This window comes from Gymnoscopelus braueri (assembly GCF_963280865.1).
Source record: "Gymnoscopelus braueri genome assembly, chromosome: 18".
NCBI classification, from domain to species: domain Eukaryota; kingdom Metazoa; phylum Chordata; class Actinopteri; order Myctophiformes; family Myctophidae; genus Gymnoscopelus; species Gymnoscopelus braueri.
This window is the reverse complement of record NC_137618.1, coordinates 42,091,291-42,113,640: the sequence shown is the minus strand read 5'-3', so window position 1 is coordinate 42,113,640 and position 22,350 is coordinate 42,091,291. Positions and strand designations below refer to the sequence as shown.

Genomic DNA, 22,350 nt, shown 5'->3' with positions numbered 1-22,350 from the left:
GAGCATGCGTGCGTGCGTGCGTGCGTGGCCATATTGCTTGTGAATCATCAATAACAGATCAACAAGCTTACAGTCTGTCGTTGTGAGCTGGTAGATCTGCAATTTTGTTTTTGTTTTATTCTGGAAAGTCTTTCAATTTTGGTGGGAAATGTCAACATTTTAATACAGCAAGGCATTAATATAAAAATGTACTTTATGTACTTTTGAAAGCATGCACTTTTGTATACTTATGTATTTTTAAAAGCAGTACTTTAACTCAAGTACAAATTTGACTGAGCAACTTTCACGTGTAGTTGAGTAATATTTGACCACAAGTATCTATAATTCGACTCAAGTACTGGGGTTGAGTATTTTGACCACCAGGAGATCAAATTATGGTTGCCAGGTTGAAAGTGGTTTAAAAAATGACCTGGGTTAAAAACTAAATACACTTCTAGATTAGTTTCTGCTGATGAACCAGATGTTATTACATGAAACAAGAGCCAATTGTATATTCATTCGTTAATTATACTCTTTTTTATTTAAGAGTAGAATAGTAGATCATCTCTGTCAGGTGGAGACCTCATACTGTATGTCCAAAACTGTTACTTTTCAGGATTCAAAGCAAAAGTAGCAGATCTACAAGCTCAAAATACGTCGCCTCGCGAGTCGCGACGCATTTCGAGCGTGTGGATCTGCTACTTTGGATGCTTCTGTGTGACGTAGTTAAAATATGGAGATATGAGGTTTCTGCCCGACAGCAACGATATACTTGGCTATAACAACAGCTCAATGATGAGGCCCGGCCGGCCAGGAATGTTTTGTTGTTGGATTAAAATAAATCTCAAATGAGAGATGACTGTGGGTGTGACCCTCTTTTTAATTAACTGAACAATTTAGGGAACACAAAGGCATGTAATAGAATCCCACACCTTTTACATATCTGATGAAAACACCTGCACACGCTGATTACGCGTCCTTATTAAAATGCTCATTAATTTCCAATTTCCACCAACGTGTGTGAATAGAATGCCGGATATGACCTTTAACATCCCAAACATTAACTGACGGATCGGCTTAATAGACACCCAAAAAAAAAAAAAAAAAAAAAAATGACAATGGGAAAATAATTATGAAAGCGTCTATCGTAATAGGATTGTTGTGCTTCTGGTTCAGACACTTTGCCAATTCAGATTCAGAGGACATGGGGGGTTGTTTTTGGAGCCCCCTCAAGGACCCCCTGGCGGTCCCCAAACCCCACATTGAGAACCAGAGCTCTTATCATCCATGGTTTGTTCTTGGAATCACTGCCTCCCGTCACCTCATCTATGGTGTGTGTGAGCTGGCTGCAGGGCCTATTATGTGAGGCGGTACAGAGTGCAAGACAAGCCAAGACTATCAAACTGCTCTCACACTAATCTCCCAGTGACAACAAACACACTGGGCTCTATCTTGCGCGCCGCCTTACCACGTATAACTTTTTTTACTTTTACTATTAAAATAGTGAAAATAGCCAAATCTATTTAGCTCACAACGTTTCGATCTACATCGAAACGTTGTGAGCTTGTAGATCGGCTATTTGAACGTGAGTTGCAACTGTACTTGTACTGCTGAGTGTCTACACCAAATGTCTTCGTCAAAATGTTCCCCCCAGAATAGGGGTGCTATGGGGTTCAAGTGGTTGAAGAGTATTTAAAAAATAAATACTTCCCACTGTAATGTTCCAACCCATACACAGTGAGCAGGCTGCTGTACAATATCAGACAAGGGGGACGAGGGTAACACACACATGGTCAGTGATGTAAAGTACATTTATTCAAGTACTGAACATTGAGGTAGTTTTAATTTACTTGATTATTTCCATTTTAAATACTTTAAAAAATAATTACTAGTTACTTTGTAACTAGTAGCCACTTAAGCCCTATTTTATACTTCGGCTATTTCCGAAAAGGTTTGACAGATTTAGATGAATTTGAGTACTTTTACTTTGGTACTGTATGTATATTTCGTGGCCAATACTCGTGTCCCTTTTACACAAGTAAAATTTGGAATACATGACTTTCACATATTTCATTTTCTATATCGTGATATTGCTATTTTTACTTAAGTAAAAGAAAAACAATTTCGGAGTACTTCTCCCACCACTGCCACATGGCAGCTCAGATGCCCTCTGGCTTGGATCTATCCTACAGCATCCTGTGTTTATCAGAAAGCTGGATAAGATTAGAGGAGACCAGTAACAGTGCAGGGTGGCTGGCCTGGTGTGGCCATGGGGGGTGGGGGGGTGGGGGGGTGCAGTGTTCTCAGACAGGCTGTGGCACTGGAAGGTCGACTCATTCGCTTTGGTTCTGCTTCGGTGCCTTCTCCCAAAATACAGTATAGCTGCAACCGCCCCAACCAACCTATTCCTGGGTGTGCTTACTGTACTTTGGCCTTTGGTTCCTACAGCATGGAGGACACATACTATGTACTGTAGGACATTGGTTCTCAAAGTTCTCAAAGGGGTCCTTGAGGGAGTTCCAGGAGGTCCCCAGCTAAATGATAAATAGTTAGGAACCAAATGGACCGTTCTACAGTAAACAAACCAACATACAGTATAAGTGTATAAAGGGTATCTACACATTTATGTGTAGATATAAATGAAAAAAAAAAAAGAAGACGTCAAAGGTAATCAACAAACTATACTATAAAAATGGTCAAACATTTGACAAACACTTGTCAAATATTACCTAAGAAATTTGAATTGTGAAAATACTTGATCTACATGCTCACAATGCCTCGCAAGTCGCAACGGCATAGTGAACATGAAGATCTGCTATTTTCACAATTTGCGAGGCGTGGTGAGCAGGTAGATCTGCTATTTTTTGCAATTTGCATCCGTGGAACCGAGTCAAACTAAATGTAATGCCTCAAATCCTCCTACGATGCCAAGTGCTTGTCAGAGTGGGGGGGTCCCAAGTTCAAATATCTCTGCCCGGAAAAGGTTGAGAACCACTGACATAGAGAACATACACGCAGACAGTGGATGAAAGAAATTGGTCGTGACCCACTGTTTGGGAAAACAAAGCTCTAAAGTAGTAGGCGTTGAGAGAAACCACAAAGCAACACCAGCGGTGTGTTGTGGGAAAACGTCTTCACAGTCAAGGTGAAACAAACAAGCTTGGCTCCGAACACCCACATACTGTACATACACGCGGCCTGCAAATGTGTACCGAGATTACTACTGCTGAGCTTATGGCGAGAAACAATCAGGTAATTCCTTTGATTTGGAGCATGAGACATAATCAATGGCGGAGCCGGGAGGCACGCTGCGACCACAAACACAATTAATCATGAGCTGTGAGAACTGAGGAATTGTGCCATTGCGGTCTCGACTGCCATTTCAACACACACAGGAAGGAAGACCAACCAGGTCGTCACACGACACACGTCCATTGCTTTTCTACCGAATGAGGCAAATAAATCTATGAAAGGACATTACCGAGTGATGGCTGTTCTCATGTTTCTCTCTCTCACATACACACACACTCACACGTACGCGCGCGCACACACACACACGCACACGCACACGCACACGCACACACACACACACAGAACTTTGACCTTGGAAATCCACTTAATTACCGTAGGTACCACAGTATCATGCTTGCGTTAACATCAAAGCTTAACCCTACACCCAGTGGGAGTACATTTTCTCTGAACAGCCAATACTCTTTAGACCTCAAAGCTACACTATGTAAATGTTATGCAATACAATGCTATTTTGATCTGTATGGTAGAGTATGTTAATCCAATATAACTAACCCTACGAGACATGTTTGTGTGTATTTGGTCTCCCTGCTCCTCCTCTATTGAGATATTTAGATTATGTGGTAGGGTAAGGACCACTACTGGTTGACGAGTGGTACTGCCTGAAGGTGAAAGTTCAATATCTCCCCAGATAGATATTGAACTCCAGAACAAAACAAAAGTGTATTTATAAAACGGTCTGATGAATCAGACAACACAGGTTCGCTACATGTTGTTCCTGTTTCAGTGCCGTTAAGTCTCACATATCGTCTCTGTCGGGTGGAAACCTCATATGTCCAAGACATACGTTACTTTTAAAGGATTCAAATTCAAAAGCATCGAAAGTAGCAGATCTACAAGCTCGAAACACGTCGCTTCGCGCCGCGTTTCGAGCTTGCAGATCTGCTACTTTTGAGTGACGCTGTAGTATGATCAAGTAGGGTGTTAATTTACCAAAAAATATGGTTAGAATATGGAGATAAGTCTTATTTGTTTGTATTGTATTGTCTTTTTTGTGTTACTGGTACAACAAGATAACAGGGTTGTGGCTCTTTCGGAGCGCAAACTTTTGGGGGTGGGAGGGGTAACATTTTATATGCTTTTGTTTTGTTGTATTGACTTGTGAAAATTGAAAGAAACCTTGAACAAGAATATGGAGATAAGCGGTTTGTGCCCGACAGCAACGATATTCTTAAGAATTAACTCACTAGCTGCCAGAGTTATTTCAGATTTTTAGCTGTTGGCTGCCAGAGATTTTTAATTGAAAGACAAAAAGTACTCAGGAGCCGAGATACAGAATTTTTAAGTTTTAAGTTAACAAGGAAGTGGATAGGAGTCTAGATCTTCAACTAATCATATCTCCTAGGTCTTAGGGTCAAATTTTAAAAAAAAATGTTTTTTTTTTTTTTTTTTTTTTTCAATAGAACGCATTTATGCGTTATTGGCAGGCAAGTGATGTATTCAATAGAACGCATATATGCGTTATTGGCAGTAAATGAGTTGTTAATGAAGTATTAAAAACACTTTGCCCCTTCCACTGTTCAATTAAATTGGAAAAAAATAAAAAATAAAACGCTCATTGAAACTCTAACAAAAAAGTGTCAGTATTCCGACAGTGTATATGGAAGAGCAGGAGGTCCGTGTCCTGAATGTCTGAACCTCTCTCTACCTCTCTCTCTCTCTCTGGGGGAAACTTACAGGGCCATTGCAGGTCAAAGAGTCATCGTCGGGTCGCTCACACTGGCCGTCGCACTCCACACACAGCGAGCCGTTGGCGTACTCCCTGATGTCCCTGAGGGAGAGAAAGACAGAGAGAGAGAGAGACTAAAGCTGAATTCCAATACTCAAAATTTCTGCCTCCTCGCTTCCTCCGTCAACTGTCCTCCATCTTGTGGACTTCACATAACTTACATGGAAGTCTTTAAATACGTGGCCTGAATACCGTTACGTTGAACTCGGCTAATAAACGAACCGCAATGATTTACGTTGGTAAAACTGACGTTATGTGATGTCTACACGATTGTCACGTATTTCGGTAGGTCTCCAATTTCACCATAACACTGCCAATGCTGGAGGACAGATATGACAGAGGAAGCGAGGAGGCATAAATCTGAGAGACACACAGAGAGACAGAAAGGGAGAGGGGGAGGATGAAGACAGAAAGAGGGAGAAATAGTAAGAGAGCGGGAGAAAGGGAGAGAGAATAAGGAGAGAGAGAAACAGAGAGGAGGGGGGGGGTAGGGAGAGAGTGGCAGAGATGGAGCGAGCAAAAAAAAGGGGGGAGTGATGGAGAGAGATAAAGTGAGAGACAAAGAGAGAGAGAGGATGAGTCAGACCGGGAGAGACAGAGATGGCAAGACAGGCGGAGCGAGGGATGGAGGTAAGTTGAGATGGATGGAGAGAGAGAGAGAGAGAGAGAGAGAGAGAGAGAGAGAGAGAGAGAGAGAGAGAGAGAGAGAGAGAGAGAGAGAGAGAGAGAGAGAGAGAGAGCAAAACAATAATAATGTGAGAGATATTGTGAGATATACTGATACAGATGGTTCTGTGGTTTTGGGGCAATTCAGAGTCACTGGAGTCTTATAAGTCACAATGGATATACTATATCATTCCTGTCGGGAAGAAACGCCCTACTTGATCATACTACAACGTCACACAAAAGTAGCAAAAGTTGCAGATCCACAAGCTTGAAGAAGCTTTGAGCTTGTAGATCTGCTACTTTTGCTACTCTCAAATGTCAATCCTGAAAAGTTTTGGACATACAGTATGAGGTTTTCATCCGACAGAGACGATATAGACTCCAACTCCAAACAAATCTATGCTTCATTCCCCAATAAACACACAAAAAAACATTAGTTTGTTAACATGGGTCAAAAATGTCCAATCTAAAAACAACAACTAAGAACTTATACCTCTTTACGTTTGTATGTATGACAATTATTGTATTATGCATGATATGATGATTGTTGATACAGTATATATGATCTATTCTATTCTATTCGTTTTCAATGGAACCAGGCAGAACGACAGTGAAACAAGGCAACCTAGAGGAGTGCATAGTTGAGAAGCGTCAGCTTCACAACTGGACAAATCTACTAACAGAGTGACATAGAGACAGACAGACAGAGAGAGAGACACAGACAGACAGACAGACAGACAGACAGACAGACAGACAGACAGACAGACAGACAGACAGTTTTGTATCGCTTCGTGGACAAAAAAAAAATCAAATAAGAAATCTTGGATTTAACCCATTCAATCCGGGAACGGATTTTAGATTTCTTTGGCTATTCAAAAATAGATATAGCCTACTGCAGATCTTTCAATTTACGGTATATATATATTTAAAGCGAAAATGTGTAAATCAAATCTTTGCTTCTGGGGGGGGGGGGGTCCCTGGAACAAAATATTTTACAAATGTTCACTTTAAAAATTATTCAAAGATTTTCACCCATTTTCATGATTTTTTTTAATTGCAGATCTACAAGCTCAAGCTATGAGCTTGTATATGCTATTTTCGAAAAGCCAAAACAAATCTAAAATGACAGAGATGCGTTCCCGGATTGAACGGGTTAAGGGGCAAAGCGGACATCCACTCTGTGCGGTCAGAGAGATCCCCTTCTCTCACAACATCCTCGGCAAATCGATGTCTTTTTCTGAAACCATCTCAACAGGCCACTTAACCCAGACCTACACACCTGTTGGCTTTTTTTCCCCCCGTTTTGTTTTTCCATTCTCACCAACAGTCTGCACCTGTGTTTGCTCAATCGATTAAATAAGAAACCATTCAACAGCTTGGAGGCCATCTCCGGAGCAGAGGGGAGACGGCGTGAGAGAGTGAGAGTGAGAGAGAGGGAGAGAGAGAGAGAGAGAGAGTTGGCGGATAGATTTGTCTCTTCCAATTCACTGAGCCTGTGCAGAACATGACACTGCACAGGCACTGTTTGTGCTGCGTTCACACGGGCACATTCAAAGATACACAGATACACAGCATATTTGCCGCTCTGTCGCTTTGTATCTGTGTTGCTCAACACGGTCGTTGACGTCATCAAGCGCTGTGTCCATCATCAGAGCTACAGTTGTACTTCAGTAACTTTGTATCTGGAAGTTGAAACCAGCTCAACCAGCTTCGTATCTTCATGTCGCTGGCTTCCTTTGAAAATGAATGGTAGCGTGTGTCTTTGTATCTGCCCGTGTGAACGCAGCATGTGAACGCAGCATTACAATGGCTGTAGCCACACTGGAGGCGTCAAGTGGGCATTGTAGACGAGAGGTAAACAGGACGACTTTCTATTGTGACAGGGCCTTTACGGGTGCAATTTTTGTCGTGAGCTTGTAGATCTGCTAGTTTGCTTCTCCTATGTGCGTGTGCACACAAACTCAGCTCTCTGCTGTTGTGTCCCCTTATCCCTGCAATATAGACTCATAATAATTCACCACCCGCCGCACCGAGCGGCGGCCCCGGAAAGTCATTCAACATGACCAGGCTGAGGCTGGCACTCTGCCTTTGTCACCGTAGGGCGACACGGGGACCAAGGCCCTCTAGGACAGTTCAGGAATGACAAGTGTGCCCGGGTTCTCTCTCTCTCTCTCTGTCTAATAGAAAAGTGTATCGTCGCTGTCGGGCAGAAACCTCTTATCTCCGTATTTTTTACCTTTTGTGTTTTTTTTGGTAAATTAACCCATTCGATCCGGGAACGGATCTGTGTTATTTTAGATTTGAGCTATAATCATTATTTTATACTTTGGCTATTCAAAAATAGCAGATCTGCAAGCTGCAATAGACTTGTAGATCTGCTATTTGAAAAATCTTGACGGTTGTGCAAGTCTTTGAAAACATTTTAACTCAAATCTTTGCTTCTGGGGAACAAAATATTTTACAAATGTTCACTTAAAAAAATATATATTGAAAGATTTGCACACATTTTCAATTTACTTTCAAAAATAGCAGCTCTACAAGCTCATAGCGCGGCACTCGGTGCCACGCTATGAGCTTGTAGATCTGCTATTTTTGAATAGCCAAAGACATCTAAAATGACAGAGATGCTTTCCCGGATTGAATGGGTTAATGCCTATACTTGATCACACTACAGCGTCACACAAAAGCAGCGACGCGTTTCGAGCTTGTCGATCTGCTACTTTTGATGCTTTTGAATTTGAATCCTGAAAAGTAACTGTTTTGGACATACTGTATGAGGTTTCCACCGGGCATAGACGATAGTGTCGTCACTTCCCTGCGGGGGCACTAAAATCTAATTAGGATTAATTATGCTTTTATCTGGCTAGTATAAAAAGCTGCTGGGTAGCAGGGGAGGAGTGGCTTTGTCCGGCTGAATGCAGGGCTTATATGGGGGGACTCTCGAGATCCCATGGCATGCGAAGGATGCAGGCCCCTTTTTACTTGACTATATCTCCAGTTTCCATGTCTTTCAGACTTTTTCCACATGGCTGTCTATCTCTAGCCTGACACGCAGTCTGAATTTTTCATTATTCAGTCTGAAAGCCCTCTCAGTGTAGAGGCTCTATGCACAGCAGCCATATTGGAAAGAAATTGGGCCTCCTCCTTACTTCCTTTACAGGTGTTACCAATGATACTAATGAAGGCTCTGTTCCATTCTGCTCAAAAAGAGTCAGGGTGCTGATATTGTGCATGTCGGCACACTGGAAACACTCTGCTACACCAGTGGGTCTCAAAGTGTGGTCCAGGGACCCTCATGGTTCCTTGAGGGGTTCCAATTCCAAATGAACCCATACGGGTGTGTAACTCTGAGAGTGTACAAATGGAACCACATGGGCCCGTAAGGGTCCATTTGGTTCCATTTGTACACTCTCAGAGTTATGAGGGTCCAAAATGGAACCAAATGGACCCGTTTGTACACTCTCTTATTTATGAGGGTCTCTGAAATTAAAAGGTTTGAGAACCACTGTGCTACACTAAATGGAACAGAGCCTTCATTAGTATCATTGGTAACACCTGTGAAGGAAGTGGCCCAATTTCTGTCCAATATGGCTGCTGTGCATAGAGCCAATTGGGCCGGGCCGCCGGTTAGATTTTTGACCGAGAAAACCACGCCTTTTCTACAGCGTCACCAGACCCTGAATGCGAGGCTAGCGATTCAGGGACTGGAGCCAGGTTATTCTATCTCTCTTGTCTTGCTCGTTTTTTTACTCTCTCTCTCTCCCCTCTCTCGCCCTATTAGGGTGAGAAAGGTTGGAGCGTGATAAACATTCATGCTCTCTCCCTGGACGCGAGGCCATACAGATTATCATTAGCAGTTTTTTTTTTCTTTTTACAATATTATGCAAAGCAGGCGCTCGCTGATGCATTGCATACTTATTTTTGGGAACGTGCCACACAGACAAAACCTTGAATATCCTTTTAGCGGACACAGAAAAAAGACAGGCAGACCTGGGCTAACAAATAATTAGCTGCGGCTTTATAAAAATAGGGATACCTCAATGGTCCACTTTTATTCATCTTGCTAGACAGTCCCCCTGAAAGTATTTTAGAAGTAAATGTAAATTATATTCTTTCTGCAAATATTTGCCGTGAGCCAGCCATTATTATATCCTGGGTTTCCAGAGATCCAGAATCGTGCACAATAGATAGAATAACCTCCATAGCTCAGCGGATCTCGACTGGTTTCCATTCGGACACAAGTTCCATTTTGACCCTAAAGTCAGGACCCATTATATCGTCTCTGTCGGGTAGAAACCTCATCTTATATTAAAATTAGCTTAAGGGAGGACCATATAAGGAGTTCCCAATGCAGCTATGCCCAAGTATGGAGTGTGTTGTCTAACCTCAATGTGTCGTCATGACATCAGGCACAAACAAATCACTCAGCTCCAAATATGGGCACAACAGGGGGCGTGCCCTGCATATATGAGCTCTTACTGATCACATCAGGGATCATATGGGCATAAAAGGGACGAGGACTGACAGATACACATACTGTACGCTATCTCCATATATGGCCATATCAGCATGCCCATATATGAGCATATACTGATGACATCAGGGATCTCCATATGACCATTAAAGGGACAAGGACTGACAGATGCAGAAATATCCATATATGGGCATCAGCCGAAGTGGCGGTGCAACAACGTACAGTAGCCGTGAGGGCAGCATAGTATGTCCAAAACTGTTACTTTCCAGATAAGTACAAGCTCAAAAGAGTTTTGATGTTTTTGTGTGACGCTGTGTTTGAATGTGGAGATAGGAGGTTTCTGCCAGACAGCAACGATATACAGTACATATACAGTATATATTTTTAGCTTTTCTCTGCAGCGCTGACTTTCTCATAATTCCCGGCAGACCGGCTGAGAACCATTGTTATTAACACAAGAATAATAACCATGCCAGATATTGTACAGTATACAGTATTATACTACAGGCATTGTTGGGGAGAGTGGCCAGTAGTGATGCACAGGTCCACCCAAACCCATGGCGCCAGCTGATCAGGCGCGTTCGGGTAAGAGCTTCAAACTTATCACAGCGTCGGGTTTGGGTCGTTGATGAACACATATTTTTCCGGGTCTGGTGGGTCTCTCATAATGGCTTGGGTATTAAAAAAAAAGACCTGCACATCACTAGTAGCGGGGTGAGGGGTATAGGTCAGTGGTTCTCAAAGTGGGGTCTGGAGACCCCCAGGGGTCCATGGACGGGTTCCAGGGGGTCCCCACAGTTTATCCACTTTAACTCAAATCTATACTTCAGCTATTCAAAAATAGACGATCTATAAGCTCACACGTTGTGAGCTGGTACATCTGCTATTTTTGAAAAAGTTGGAATAATTTAGAACACAATTCTAGGGGACCCAGCCTGGCACAAAATCTTTTTCAGATGGGGGTCCGCAGCCTGATACAGATCAACTTGGGGGGGGGTCCCTTGACATGAAAATGTTTGAGAACCACTGGGAGTAGGTAAGTGCATCGCAGGGATGTCAGTCAGTCAGTCAGTCAGTCAGTGAGTGTGTCGGTGGTGCTGGGCGTGCAGGTGGACAGGTAGGCAGGGCGTGGCCCCGTGCGCAAGCAGTGACTGTGACACGCAGTGACACGCCTAGCCCCCCTGCCCTATCAAAGTGGCGTCCGTCCGTCAAGGGTCCTCAAGGGTTCGTAGTATCCTTCAACAGTCTCTGAGGCGCTGGCTGCAGGTTGTCCTCCATCAGAGAAAATGCAGTGGCAACACAGAGAGAAGGCCAAGAGCACAATCACTCACGTGGGAGTATACCGTCGGTGGTGGACAGGAACATTTACTTGAGTACTGTACTTCAGTATGTCTTTTTGAGTATTTGTACGTTGAGTTTTTTTTTCTTTTTTGGATACTTATGAATTTCACTGCACTACATTTCAAAGACAATTATTGTAGTTTTGACTCCACTACATTCCTAGGAAGGGAAAAGGTGCAATATGAATGAACCTCTTAGGCTATAGTGAAAATAGCGGATCTACAAGCTCACAAAGTTGTCGCAATGCGACACGTTGCCACTTTGCGCGCGAGCATGTGCATCTGTGTGTGCGTGTGCGTGTGTGCGTGTGCGTGTGTGTGTGTGTTTGTTTATTTGTGTGTGTGTGTGTGCACATGTGTGCAAAGGGTATTACTATCCACTTGGGGACCAAAAATCCCCACAGGGATAGTAAAACCTGGGTCATTTTTGTGGCTAAAGCAGGACCGACACTAGAGGATAATTTGCCCAATTTTGGGTCCTCCCGACCGTCGATTCGCGGGGGAGTTCTGGATTCTAGTGCTTCAACAGGGGGTCCGGGACCCCTAGGGGGTTCTCAGAGTTGCTACAGCGTGGCCACCAAATGTGTGAGGGGTCCTTTTGTGCCAGGGACCCCCATAAAAGATTTGTGTTGTCATAAAAATACACACAATTTTCACAGTGTTCTAGATGTTTTCAAAAATAGGGTTAAAGTAGTTAAACTGTTCCTCATTTTGCTTGGGGACCCCCTGGAACCCACTCAAGGACCCCTGGGGTTCATCATTCACTTTGTCAGAATGGGAATCCGCTTGTAAATACGAGAAATCTAGTCAGGTTATTCCCCTCTGTCCATTATTTCACTGGGATTCACCATGTGTTAACATGTCATGGGGGGGGGGGGGGGGCATTTGGTTACACTCAGAGTTCCAATAGGTAAATGAACACCGTGGATTTTATTATGCTGGCTATCGCCTTCCAGATGATCACATACGGACAATCTGGAACGCACGTGTGCGCGCACGCACACGCACACACACACACACACACACACACACACACACATGCATACAAAACCTCAACGTGTATGCACGTACGCACACACACACAAAGACTTTACTGCTGCCATATCGCACACAGAGCTGTGATTGTCTAGACTCCTTGATAACAGCAGATCGACAAGGCGGGGAGCACATCTAATGAAATCAACCCGACCGAGGATAAGAAGGGAAAGGTAAATATTGTCATTGACAAAATGGAACATTTTTACAAAAAAAATATAATCTATGCCCAGCCACATTGGAACCCCCGCCCCCCCCGAGGTGTTTTGAATTACTTTTTATCCTCTAGAAATATATATATTTTTTTTTTTAACCCATGGGCACCTGTGGAGTTTGTTGGTTTTCTTCGATGATTCATTAAGGGAAAGTACTGTGTTGCTTGGAGAAGAAAAAAATACAGTATATGAATGAGAACGAGAGAGAGAGAGAGAGGGGGAGGCATCGGAGTGCTGGAGCTATCGGCAGGGTTTTCCATTAATATCTTTCATTTTAAGGTTTAATGTTTTTAATTACTGTTATTATTTTTCATTTATTTGGTGCGCCTAAAAGTGGGGGTATTTCTTGCTCTCCCTTTGTCTTCTGTAATTTTGGCCTGTAATGTTGCACTTTTTGAGTGTAAATGTTTCGCAGTACTGTATTTGTGTTGTTCTGTGAAGCACTGAGGAACGCCTTGGTGTATGAAAAGTGCAATACAAATAAAGCTGCCATGCCTTGCCTTTCACTGTGATTGTACCAACACCATTATCAACAGGAAAGTAGGAATATGTTTTGTATTTTCTTTGTGTTTTACAAGCGCATTTCAATGTTGTTACGTTACTGTACAGATTATTATGAATCCATTATATCCGTTTAGCCACTAAAGCAGTCGTCCCCTAGCATCATGTTATATTTTACAACATGACAGCTTGCAATATATCCCTCCATCTGCCTGTCCATCCATCACACCGGCTGTGTGTGTGTGTGTGTGTGTGTGTGTGTGTGTGTGTGTGTGTGTGTGTGTGTGTGTGTGTGTGTGTGTGTGTGTGTGGGGGGGGGGGGGGGGGGGGGGGGGGTGCGCGCGTGTGTGTGTGTGTGATTTAGAGGTTAGGTTTAGGGGTTGTTGGGGGTTTAGAGCTTTCCCTATGTCATAGTTAGCTGTGTGGCAATGTCACACACCGACAAATGGACGATCTACAAGCTTGTAGATCTGCTATTTTCAGGCAGTTTTTTTGGAGGCTAGTTTCTGATATTTTCAGTGCCGTCCTAAAAATGTTTGGTCCCTGCAAGTATAGCAATACAAACGTGTGTGTGTGTGTGTCACTCACCCTTCATACAGGTTGCAGGTGTCTACGCAGATGCGTCCGCGGCTGAAATATCGGCAGGAGAGACACTGGTCTGGACCGGGACCCCAGCACCCTGCTTCCGAGCACAGCATATCACACACCATGCGCTCCACGGCTGCTCTCTCACACACACACACACACACACACACACACACACACACACACACACACACAGAGTCATAATGAAGGAGAGCTGAGTGTGTCTCTTTCTATGCTCCCAAAAGTCAGCAAAGTGTAAAAGAGTGGTGTGTATGAGGGGAGAAGAGTAGAAGATGAAGACTTCAATAATGCAAACACTGGCTCATTAATGGAGAGAATACACACACACACACACACACACACACACACACACACACACACACACACACACACACACACACACACACACACACACACACACACACACACACACACACACACACACACACACACACACACACACACACACACACATGGGATTACATTTCTATCATGCATTCATACATGCATGCATTTCTGAAATACATACAAATATGATCTAAATATATTTGCATATAATTAAAATATTAATGACCCATGCTCTGTCAATCTACACAGTACACCGAAAAAACTGGAGGAAAAAACTGCTTCACCCCAAGTTCATTGACCGGTCAGTCAGTCAGTTTGTCCTTGAATGTACTATACCCTATCTATCTATCTATCTATCTATCTATCAGACATATGCCTTGTCAAATGCTAATGTGCTAGTGTTGCTGTTGGGTGGAAACCTTGTTTGACCAAATCTGTTACTTTTACGAAAAAGCTGCAACGCGCTATGAGCTTGTCGTATGACAAAGTAGGACATACATTTCTATATGAAGATACAAGGTTTCTGCCGGACAGCAGCTCAGGAACAGTTAATGGCCATGTTGTGGTGCAGGTTGGGGCCGTATACTGTATAGTTCCATGAAGGCTTTTACGACCTCACCTGCATACCAGCTCATAAACGCAGAGAACTGTGGGCGGCTGACTCCTATATAAACACTTTTTTATTTTCTTCTAAAGAGACAGCTGGCTGTTGAGCTGCCTTTGCATTTAGTTATTTATATGTTTATTTGGATTATTTATTAATGAACACCACACATGTGGTGCCGCGTAAATACACCTGATTTAGCAAGAATGCTAATTTCCATCCGTAGTCCCCATACAGAAACCAAGCAACATTACAAAAAAGAGCACGTATAAACATTACTAGAAGGGTACAAACAGAAGAGAAAAAACAACAGTAAAAAACTACAGTAACAGTAAAAGAAAAAACTGTATTTGATAGACAGACAGTAGGTATTGTGTAGGAGAGAAACGGGAGAGACTATAGGCTGGGTAATTAACCGAAAATATTATAGAAAGAAAACGTGACGTCTGAACTTATTTGAATTAATAAAATGTTATTTCAACCAATTCTGTATGGTATGTTATCCTGTATGGTAGGTATATTAATACAATATAACTAGCAGCGGTGCAGTGGTTGGATATGGTCTCCCGAACTGAGTTGAGTAAGTCAGGAAGAAAAAAATATGGCGAGAGAGAGAGAGAGAGAAAATCTGTAATCTGTACATTGAAACTATACACACTCGGATGCCAGGTCAACAATGACCTGGCATCTGTCTACATAACATGCTATCTAAGTTACATTTTAGCCTTTGCATAAGCCTGCAAGGTCTTCAAGGCTAGGACAAGTGCTATGGCAAGTGCTACGAGCTGAGGTGGAGTCTGAGGAGGTGAGTCTTCAGATTACGGTGGAAGATTGGGAGTCTAATTGGCAGTTCTAATTGCAATGGGGAGTTCATTCCATAACATTGTATAGACACATGTTATGTGCTTTGATCTGCTGGAGATCACAGCGTGGCCTAATATTTCAACCAATCCTGGGGAGAGCGGTCATCGTTTGAAATCACATGCACGAGTTTCCCTGCTTTATTTCTAAACTTAAAACGTGGTTGTTTCTCTTTTTTTAAAGAATATTTCATCTTAGAGGATGGACAACTGAGTGCAGGTTTGCAGGTAGGAGGGCAATTTGTGTGTTTGTGTGCGTGTGTGCGTGCGTGCGAGCGAGCGAGCGTGTAATACAAGTTTGTATTTACTTGTGAGGTCATCAACATTTTAAGATGGTGATTTCACGAATGCCATGTTTAACAAATTTGGGACATTTTAACCGTCCCAGGAAAATGGTCCTCACAACGTCTATTTCTCAATTTCTACGATACTTGTGCATTAAATTTGGTCCTCACCAGCATAGTAATACACACACACACACACACACACACACACACACACACACACACACACACACACACACACACACACACACACACACACAGACCCACCGCAGAGCTGGGTTAGAGATTTGGTGGAGCTAGGTTGAGAAGACAGCTGTGCTGTCTCATTACAATACTGCTGAGCCAACAGTGACGAGGCACTGGAGAGGAGAGGGGGCTCGGCAGCACCTGCAGCTGCCACGCACACTTAATGATGGGTATAATGCAGGCTCAAGGAAGGGGAACGACAACAAAATCCAACCCCCGAAAACTTCATCATCCCCTAACTGGAGACTTTGCACGCAGACAGGCCGGCATGCCATCTCACTCTCGGGGAATTCTTTCTTCCTTCGTGCAGCCAGGGTTCAGAGTAGGGTTGGGATTCTGGAAACCGGTGGAACCGTATTATCCAACATTGAGGATTCCGGTTCCATCACATTTGGAACCGTTTCCAGTGGTTTAAAGTAACTAACTATTATTTACTCAAGTACTGTACTTAAGTACAATTTTGAGGTACTTTTACTTTACTGGAGTATTTCCAATTGTCTATACTTTTACTTCTACTCCACTACATCTCAGAGGCAAATATTGTACTTTTACTTACTATAGTTACTTTGCAGATATAAATTATTACATTATAAAACATACATTAACCACTTTAGCCCTATTTTATACCTAGGCTATTTGAAAATAGCCGATCTACAAGCTCACTATGTGTCGCATCGTGACGCGTTGTGAGCTTGTAGATCTGCCATTTTCAAATGTTGATACTAATACTTTTGTACTTACTCAAGTACATTTTTAATTCCGGACTTTTACTTGTAACAGAGTATTTCTACATTGCAGCATTGATATTTTTACTTAAAGGAGCTACACCATGAATTTTTTTATTTTTTTATATTTAATATCATATGGTGTATGTCCCTCAAACCTTTTTCAAAAGGTTTGAGCCTAAATCATCACTCAGATATACTCATCCCAAGTCAATTGTGTCTGTTAATAAAAAAAAATATTTTAAAAAAATATTTAAAATAAAAAGGAAAAAAAGGAAAAATTCTGCATAAAAAGAAGCATCTAAGAAAAATACAAAATCGAAAAAAAAACCACTTTGAACATTTTTGAACAATTCCACCAAGTGTTTGAGGTGCCTGTTTCACCCACTTCCGGGGGGCGGAGCCAAAATCAGAGCCCGAAGTATTTGTTCGTAGACCCCCACTTAGGGGGGGTAGAAAAAGTTTCGGAGCGATTCGGGCACTTTTCATTTAACATTGGGTTTGCCATCAATAATGTTTGTGACCTCATAAACATTTCTGGAAATCCATGAAATGAGAAGGAATGACTGAATAAAAAAAAAAAACATTTTTTGGGGTACAAGAGACACTGGGGACCCCAAAAAATACAAAAAAACAAGAAAAAAGTGATTTTCATGGTGTAGACCCTTTAAGTAAAACATTTGAGTACGTTTTCCACCACTGACCGTTTCCGGAGTCAACAAGTGTACAATTACAATGTCAGTGCATTTTCACACCTGTAACATCATCAAATGGGCCTGAGGTGGCTGCGTCCCTAAACAAAGACCTGGAAAACATCCGAAAGTGGGCTGCCGCCTGGAAGGTCACTTTCGAGCCCAGCAAGTGCAAGGCTATAATCCTGTCCAGAAAGAGGAACCCATCTCGCCCAGATCTCTTCTTTGGGACCGCTAAAATCAAACTCAGCGAGCAGATGGAGATTCTGGGTCTTTGCATAGACTGTAAACTGACGTGGACTAGCCATTTGTCCAACATCTCTAAACGTGCTGGACAACGTCTTGGAGCACTACGTAAGCTGGCCAACAAGCTTGATGCTAAAGGCAGAGCCAATATCTATAAGACCCAGGTCAGGAGTATTATGGAGTACTCCTGCCTAGCCTGGATGAATGCCTCTCAGACCACTCTCAGGCAGCTAGACATTATCCAAAAAAAGGCTCTAAAGATCATCGGGGTGGATGAGGACCTTGCCCTACAGCAATATGCCATCAGTAAGCTGAGTCATCGTCGAACAGTTGCAGCAACAACTGTTCTTTATAAGATGCACACTCCCAGCTGTCCAGTGGATCTCAAAGCACTGCTACCCCAAGCTCACATCCCAGGTCGTATCACCCGGAGGGTACTACCAAGCCACGCTCTGACCATCCTCAAGTCAAACACCAAATGCCTTGATAGGAGCTTTCTCCACTCTGCTATCACAACATGGAACAGCCTTCCCCCTGCGGTTGTTGGAGACATTACATCAAGTAGTATTCATGCCTTTAAGAAGAGGCTGAACAAACACCTCCTCAGTAGTATGTGACTGTAATCCCATGAAGCTCAAGGACATTAAATCATCAAACATTCAGTTTATATATATACCCCTGACTGAGTAGCTGCAGATCAGTGATAGGTTCTTTGAATGTTTTTTTCATAAAGCCTGTATCTGCAAAAGCTTAATAAAAAAAAAAAAAAAAAAAAAGTGGTTCTCAAACTTTTCAATTTCAAACAAATGGACCGGGTATATTTGTACACTCTCAGAGTTACAGAATGTTATCAAAAACTATAATGAATGCCAAAATATAATAAAATGTCTTATGTTTTAAATACATAGGAATCATTAAAGGGAAGAGTTACGGAATCAGACCGTTAGGAGGGAATCGTTAAAATCCTAAAGTATCAACCCTAGTTCAGAGGCTAAAGCCTCATCTGTACCTCATCGAATACGGTTGCTAATAAAGCTATGGCCCGCTGCTTTGAAACTCAATCCTGATATTATCCCAATTTGAAGGACCGTCCTAAAGTCTTTGCATTGTATCCGTTTATGCCCAATGTTAGCCCCTACATTGAATTTAGATCAATCACCAGACACCAGACATATCCATAGGCATAGATCTCAGATTGTCTGGCAAAGCAAGACTATGCATTACCGTGGAGACTTGGTGGTGAATTTCAGATTTATTTTTATTCTTTGGGGCATACATTTCGGATTTGTAGACACTGCAATTGCAAATTTTGGATTTTGGTTTGTTTAAAACAAAAATAAAACATGTTTATTTAAAATGTGTGGTCTATTTGGGATTGACGTTTTAATTAATTCTGTGTTTCACAACTGTCTTTATGAACCTGTGACCTGGCTGAACAAGCAATGAACAATAAAAGGCTTGAGGAAACTTGCAGACCGTTATCGGATCATCACCTGACTGTATGTCCTGCTATGCTGGCATGTGTTGTTATTCATTTCGTTTTTTATTCTCTGCTCATTCTCCCAAAGGTCACAATTTTGCAGTAGCCTAGTACAAATGGAGGCTGTGGAACACAGGTGGTGTGAAGATACTGGAGAACCATTGAGAAGAGTTATCTTCGAGTACGTATCGGAGGATAATTCTTCCTGCTACAAGAAACGATCGTTGGCAGGTTTTACGACTCGCTGTGTCCTGACCTATTTCTCGATGAAGCCTTCCCCACTTGCACTCTCCGTTTCTGCTCCATTGATTTCTCTTCCTAGCCTCTCCTCTCCTCTCTTCTACTCTCAGAGTCAGACACAGCTATCATCTTTGCCCTCTCTCTCTTTGAGGTGCTGGCCAGATGTAAGCCAGGGGGCAAGCTTGTGGTTTTCAGCCACAACCATGTCCAGAATGCTTAGAAAGAGAGATAGTCCGAGAGGTAGAAGGGGGGGAGAGAGAGGGAAAGGGAGATGGGGGGGGGGGGGGGGGGAGAGAGAGAGAGAGAGAGAGAGAGAGAGAGAGAGAGAGAGAGAGAGGAGAGAACAGATCAAGAGTCTTCCATCTGAGGGCAAAGTATGAAAGCATTCCCTTTCACAGGAGACAAAAGCACCTCTGTTGGTCTTCCAGCGCTCACAGAGTTTCAGCTCCATAGCTAAACCAACCAGACCAAGCAGAAACATGGGGAGAGGGACAGGGGGCTTAGAGAGAGAAAAAAAACAAGGAAAAACAAGTGTGGTGGAAGAAGTAGGTCAGTGTTTTCGGGTTGTTTCTTATGCGTTCAATCCACGACAGAGGAAAATTGGACTTGAGAAGAAAAATTCTATTCTGTAAAAAAATAGGGCTGTTACCATCCTCCCTCCCTGGGGTGGGTGTAGGTGGGGGTCAAGGAAAGCCTCAGGGTACCGCTGACGTACCCCCGATCACGCTGGGGTGAGGCTTCTGCTGTCAGACTGACACGCGGTCACATGTTGCCCCCCCCCCCTGAGGTGACCCCCATCACCCCTCAAGGGTGCACAGTATGTCCCCCACCCACCTCAACCCCGGTTGAATCCAAAGAAGGGGGGAGTGTTTATGTATGGGGGGGGCACAAGAAAGATATCGTCTCTGTCGGGTGGAAACCGCATACTGTATGTCCAAAACCGTTACTTTTCGGGATTCAAATACAAAAATAGCAAAAGTAGCAGATCTACAAGCTCGAAACATGTCGCTTTGCGTTGCGTTTCGAGCTTGTGGATCTGCTACCTTTGATGTTTTTTGTGTGACGCTGTAGTATGATCAGGTAGGGCGTTAATTTACGTAAAAACACAAAAAGTTTGAATATGCATATAGGAGGTTTCTGCCCGACAGTGATGATTATGACAGAAGAAAGGTCAAAACAAGAGTGTGTGGAAAAAAAAGAAAGAAAAACGTGAATGAATGAATCCCTGCACTCCATAATAACTGCAGGGATAAAATAAAAGATCAAAGGCGAAGGAAGAAGAAGGCCCGGGGGGAAATTGGAAACGTAAAACGAGGTGGTCACACCGGGGGGGTGCGACGCGACCGCTGCAGCGGGAGACTCTCGTGTCCTTCCCCACACACACTCACTCTCTCTCTCTCTCTATCTGTCTCTCTCTCTATCGCTCCTCTTCACTCTTATCAAAGGCATCATTGAAAGGCGAGCGGCCATTGAAAAGGCTAATGAGCGTAGGCAGGCAGCTGGGGGAAATGATCTCTGTCCACCTTTGGGTGGTGGTGGGGGGTCGGTTCAGACGCGCGGGGAGTGATAATGATCAGCAAGCAACGGCAGCAACAAACTGCCCTGCCCCCCTGCCTGCGTTGAATGGCTAATATGCACAAACACTTACAGCATATGCACACATTTTTTTCCCCTTTGTGCTGCATGTCCTTCTGCTAGACCTGCCCTCTCTCCAATTCCCTGCTAGGCTCGGTCATGTGTATCATCTATAAACACATGCACGCACACACTTCTCCTTTGCAATGTCCTCTGCATGGTAAGGGTGCTAGACCTAGGTAGCCTGGTAAACCCTCCCTCCGGAAATCTCATTTCTATTTGATTCCTGGAGTGAGTCTGGCATGAACCGCCTCTCTGCAATATTGGCTGTGTATGCCAAACGGCCGCGCCTATCAGCGTCGTCGCTCATTGTTCTGTGATTGACAGCTTACGTTGGCCAATCAGGTGGCGAGTTCGAGTGAGCCCAAAACACGAACGGCAGCCATCTTTTTCTTGTGCGGCCAATTCTCCGCTATTTTTTTACTTCAAAAAGCTCTCTAACTTCTATTTTGAGGCACGGAATTTACTTATAAGATATCGTTTGGATAGAATTTAGTTGTTTAACTTCATATATGTGGTCAATTAATCATGACAAAGCCTATTTAAAAAAAAAAAATTAGAGAACCGGTAGGGGCGGGCAGTGACACCATTGTACCCGAAAAAGGCAACCCATTTTGGGTATGGCTGTCTCAAAAGTCCCGTCGCGTCACATTAAGACTGGTGAACTGCTGATTGGCTGAAGGGGAAAAATTATCATTGGCTGAAGGGGTTGTCAGTCAACGGTATTACTCCCGCCCAACTCCAGCACAGCCAATATTGCAGACAGGCGGATCAGGCCAGACTCACTCCTGAAATGAAATGGAATTGAGATTTCCGGAGGGAGGGTTTACCAGGCTAAGACCTAGGCGCATCATCTCACAAACACACACACACACAGAGTCATAATGAAGGAGAGTTGAGTGTGTCTCTTTCTATGCCCCCGAAAGTCAGCAAAGTGTATAAGAGTGTGTATGATGGTGAACAGGTGCCCAGGGGAGAAGAGTCGGAGAAGATGAGGAGGGACCGCCTCAATAATGCAAACACTGGCTCATTAATGAACGGAATACATCAATGAATAATGCTCCTCAACACCGCTGGCAGTGACAGAATACAACATTTTTTTAAAGTAATTTAAAAAAAAAAATTATTTCCCTTCGTTATATGGCGGTAACGGTAGA

At 43.2% G+C, this 22,350-nt stretch overlaps 1 protein-coding gene across 2 annotated transcripts in view; it reads right to left on the bottom strand.

Moving 5' to 3' along the window:
- The window catches only part of erbb4b (erb-b2 receptor tyrosine kinase 4b), a 549,356-nt gene that overhangs the window by 117,182 nt on the left and 409,824 nt on the right, over positions 1–22,350 (bottom strand). For both annotated transcript variants that reach the window (XM_080456958.1, XM_080456959.1), the window contains exons 13-14: positions 13,837–13,969; positions 4,966–5,059 (exon numbers count right to left, since the gene is read on the bottom strand). In XM_080456958.1, coding sequence (XP_080313084.1) covers positions 4,966–5,059; positions 13,837–13,969 — 227 coding nt within the window. The remainder of the gene's footprint in view (positions 1–4,965; positions 5,060–13,836; positions 13,970–22,350) is intronic.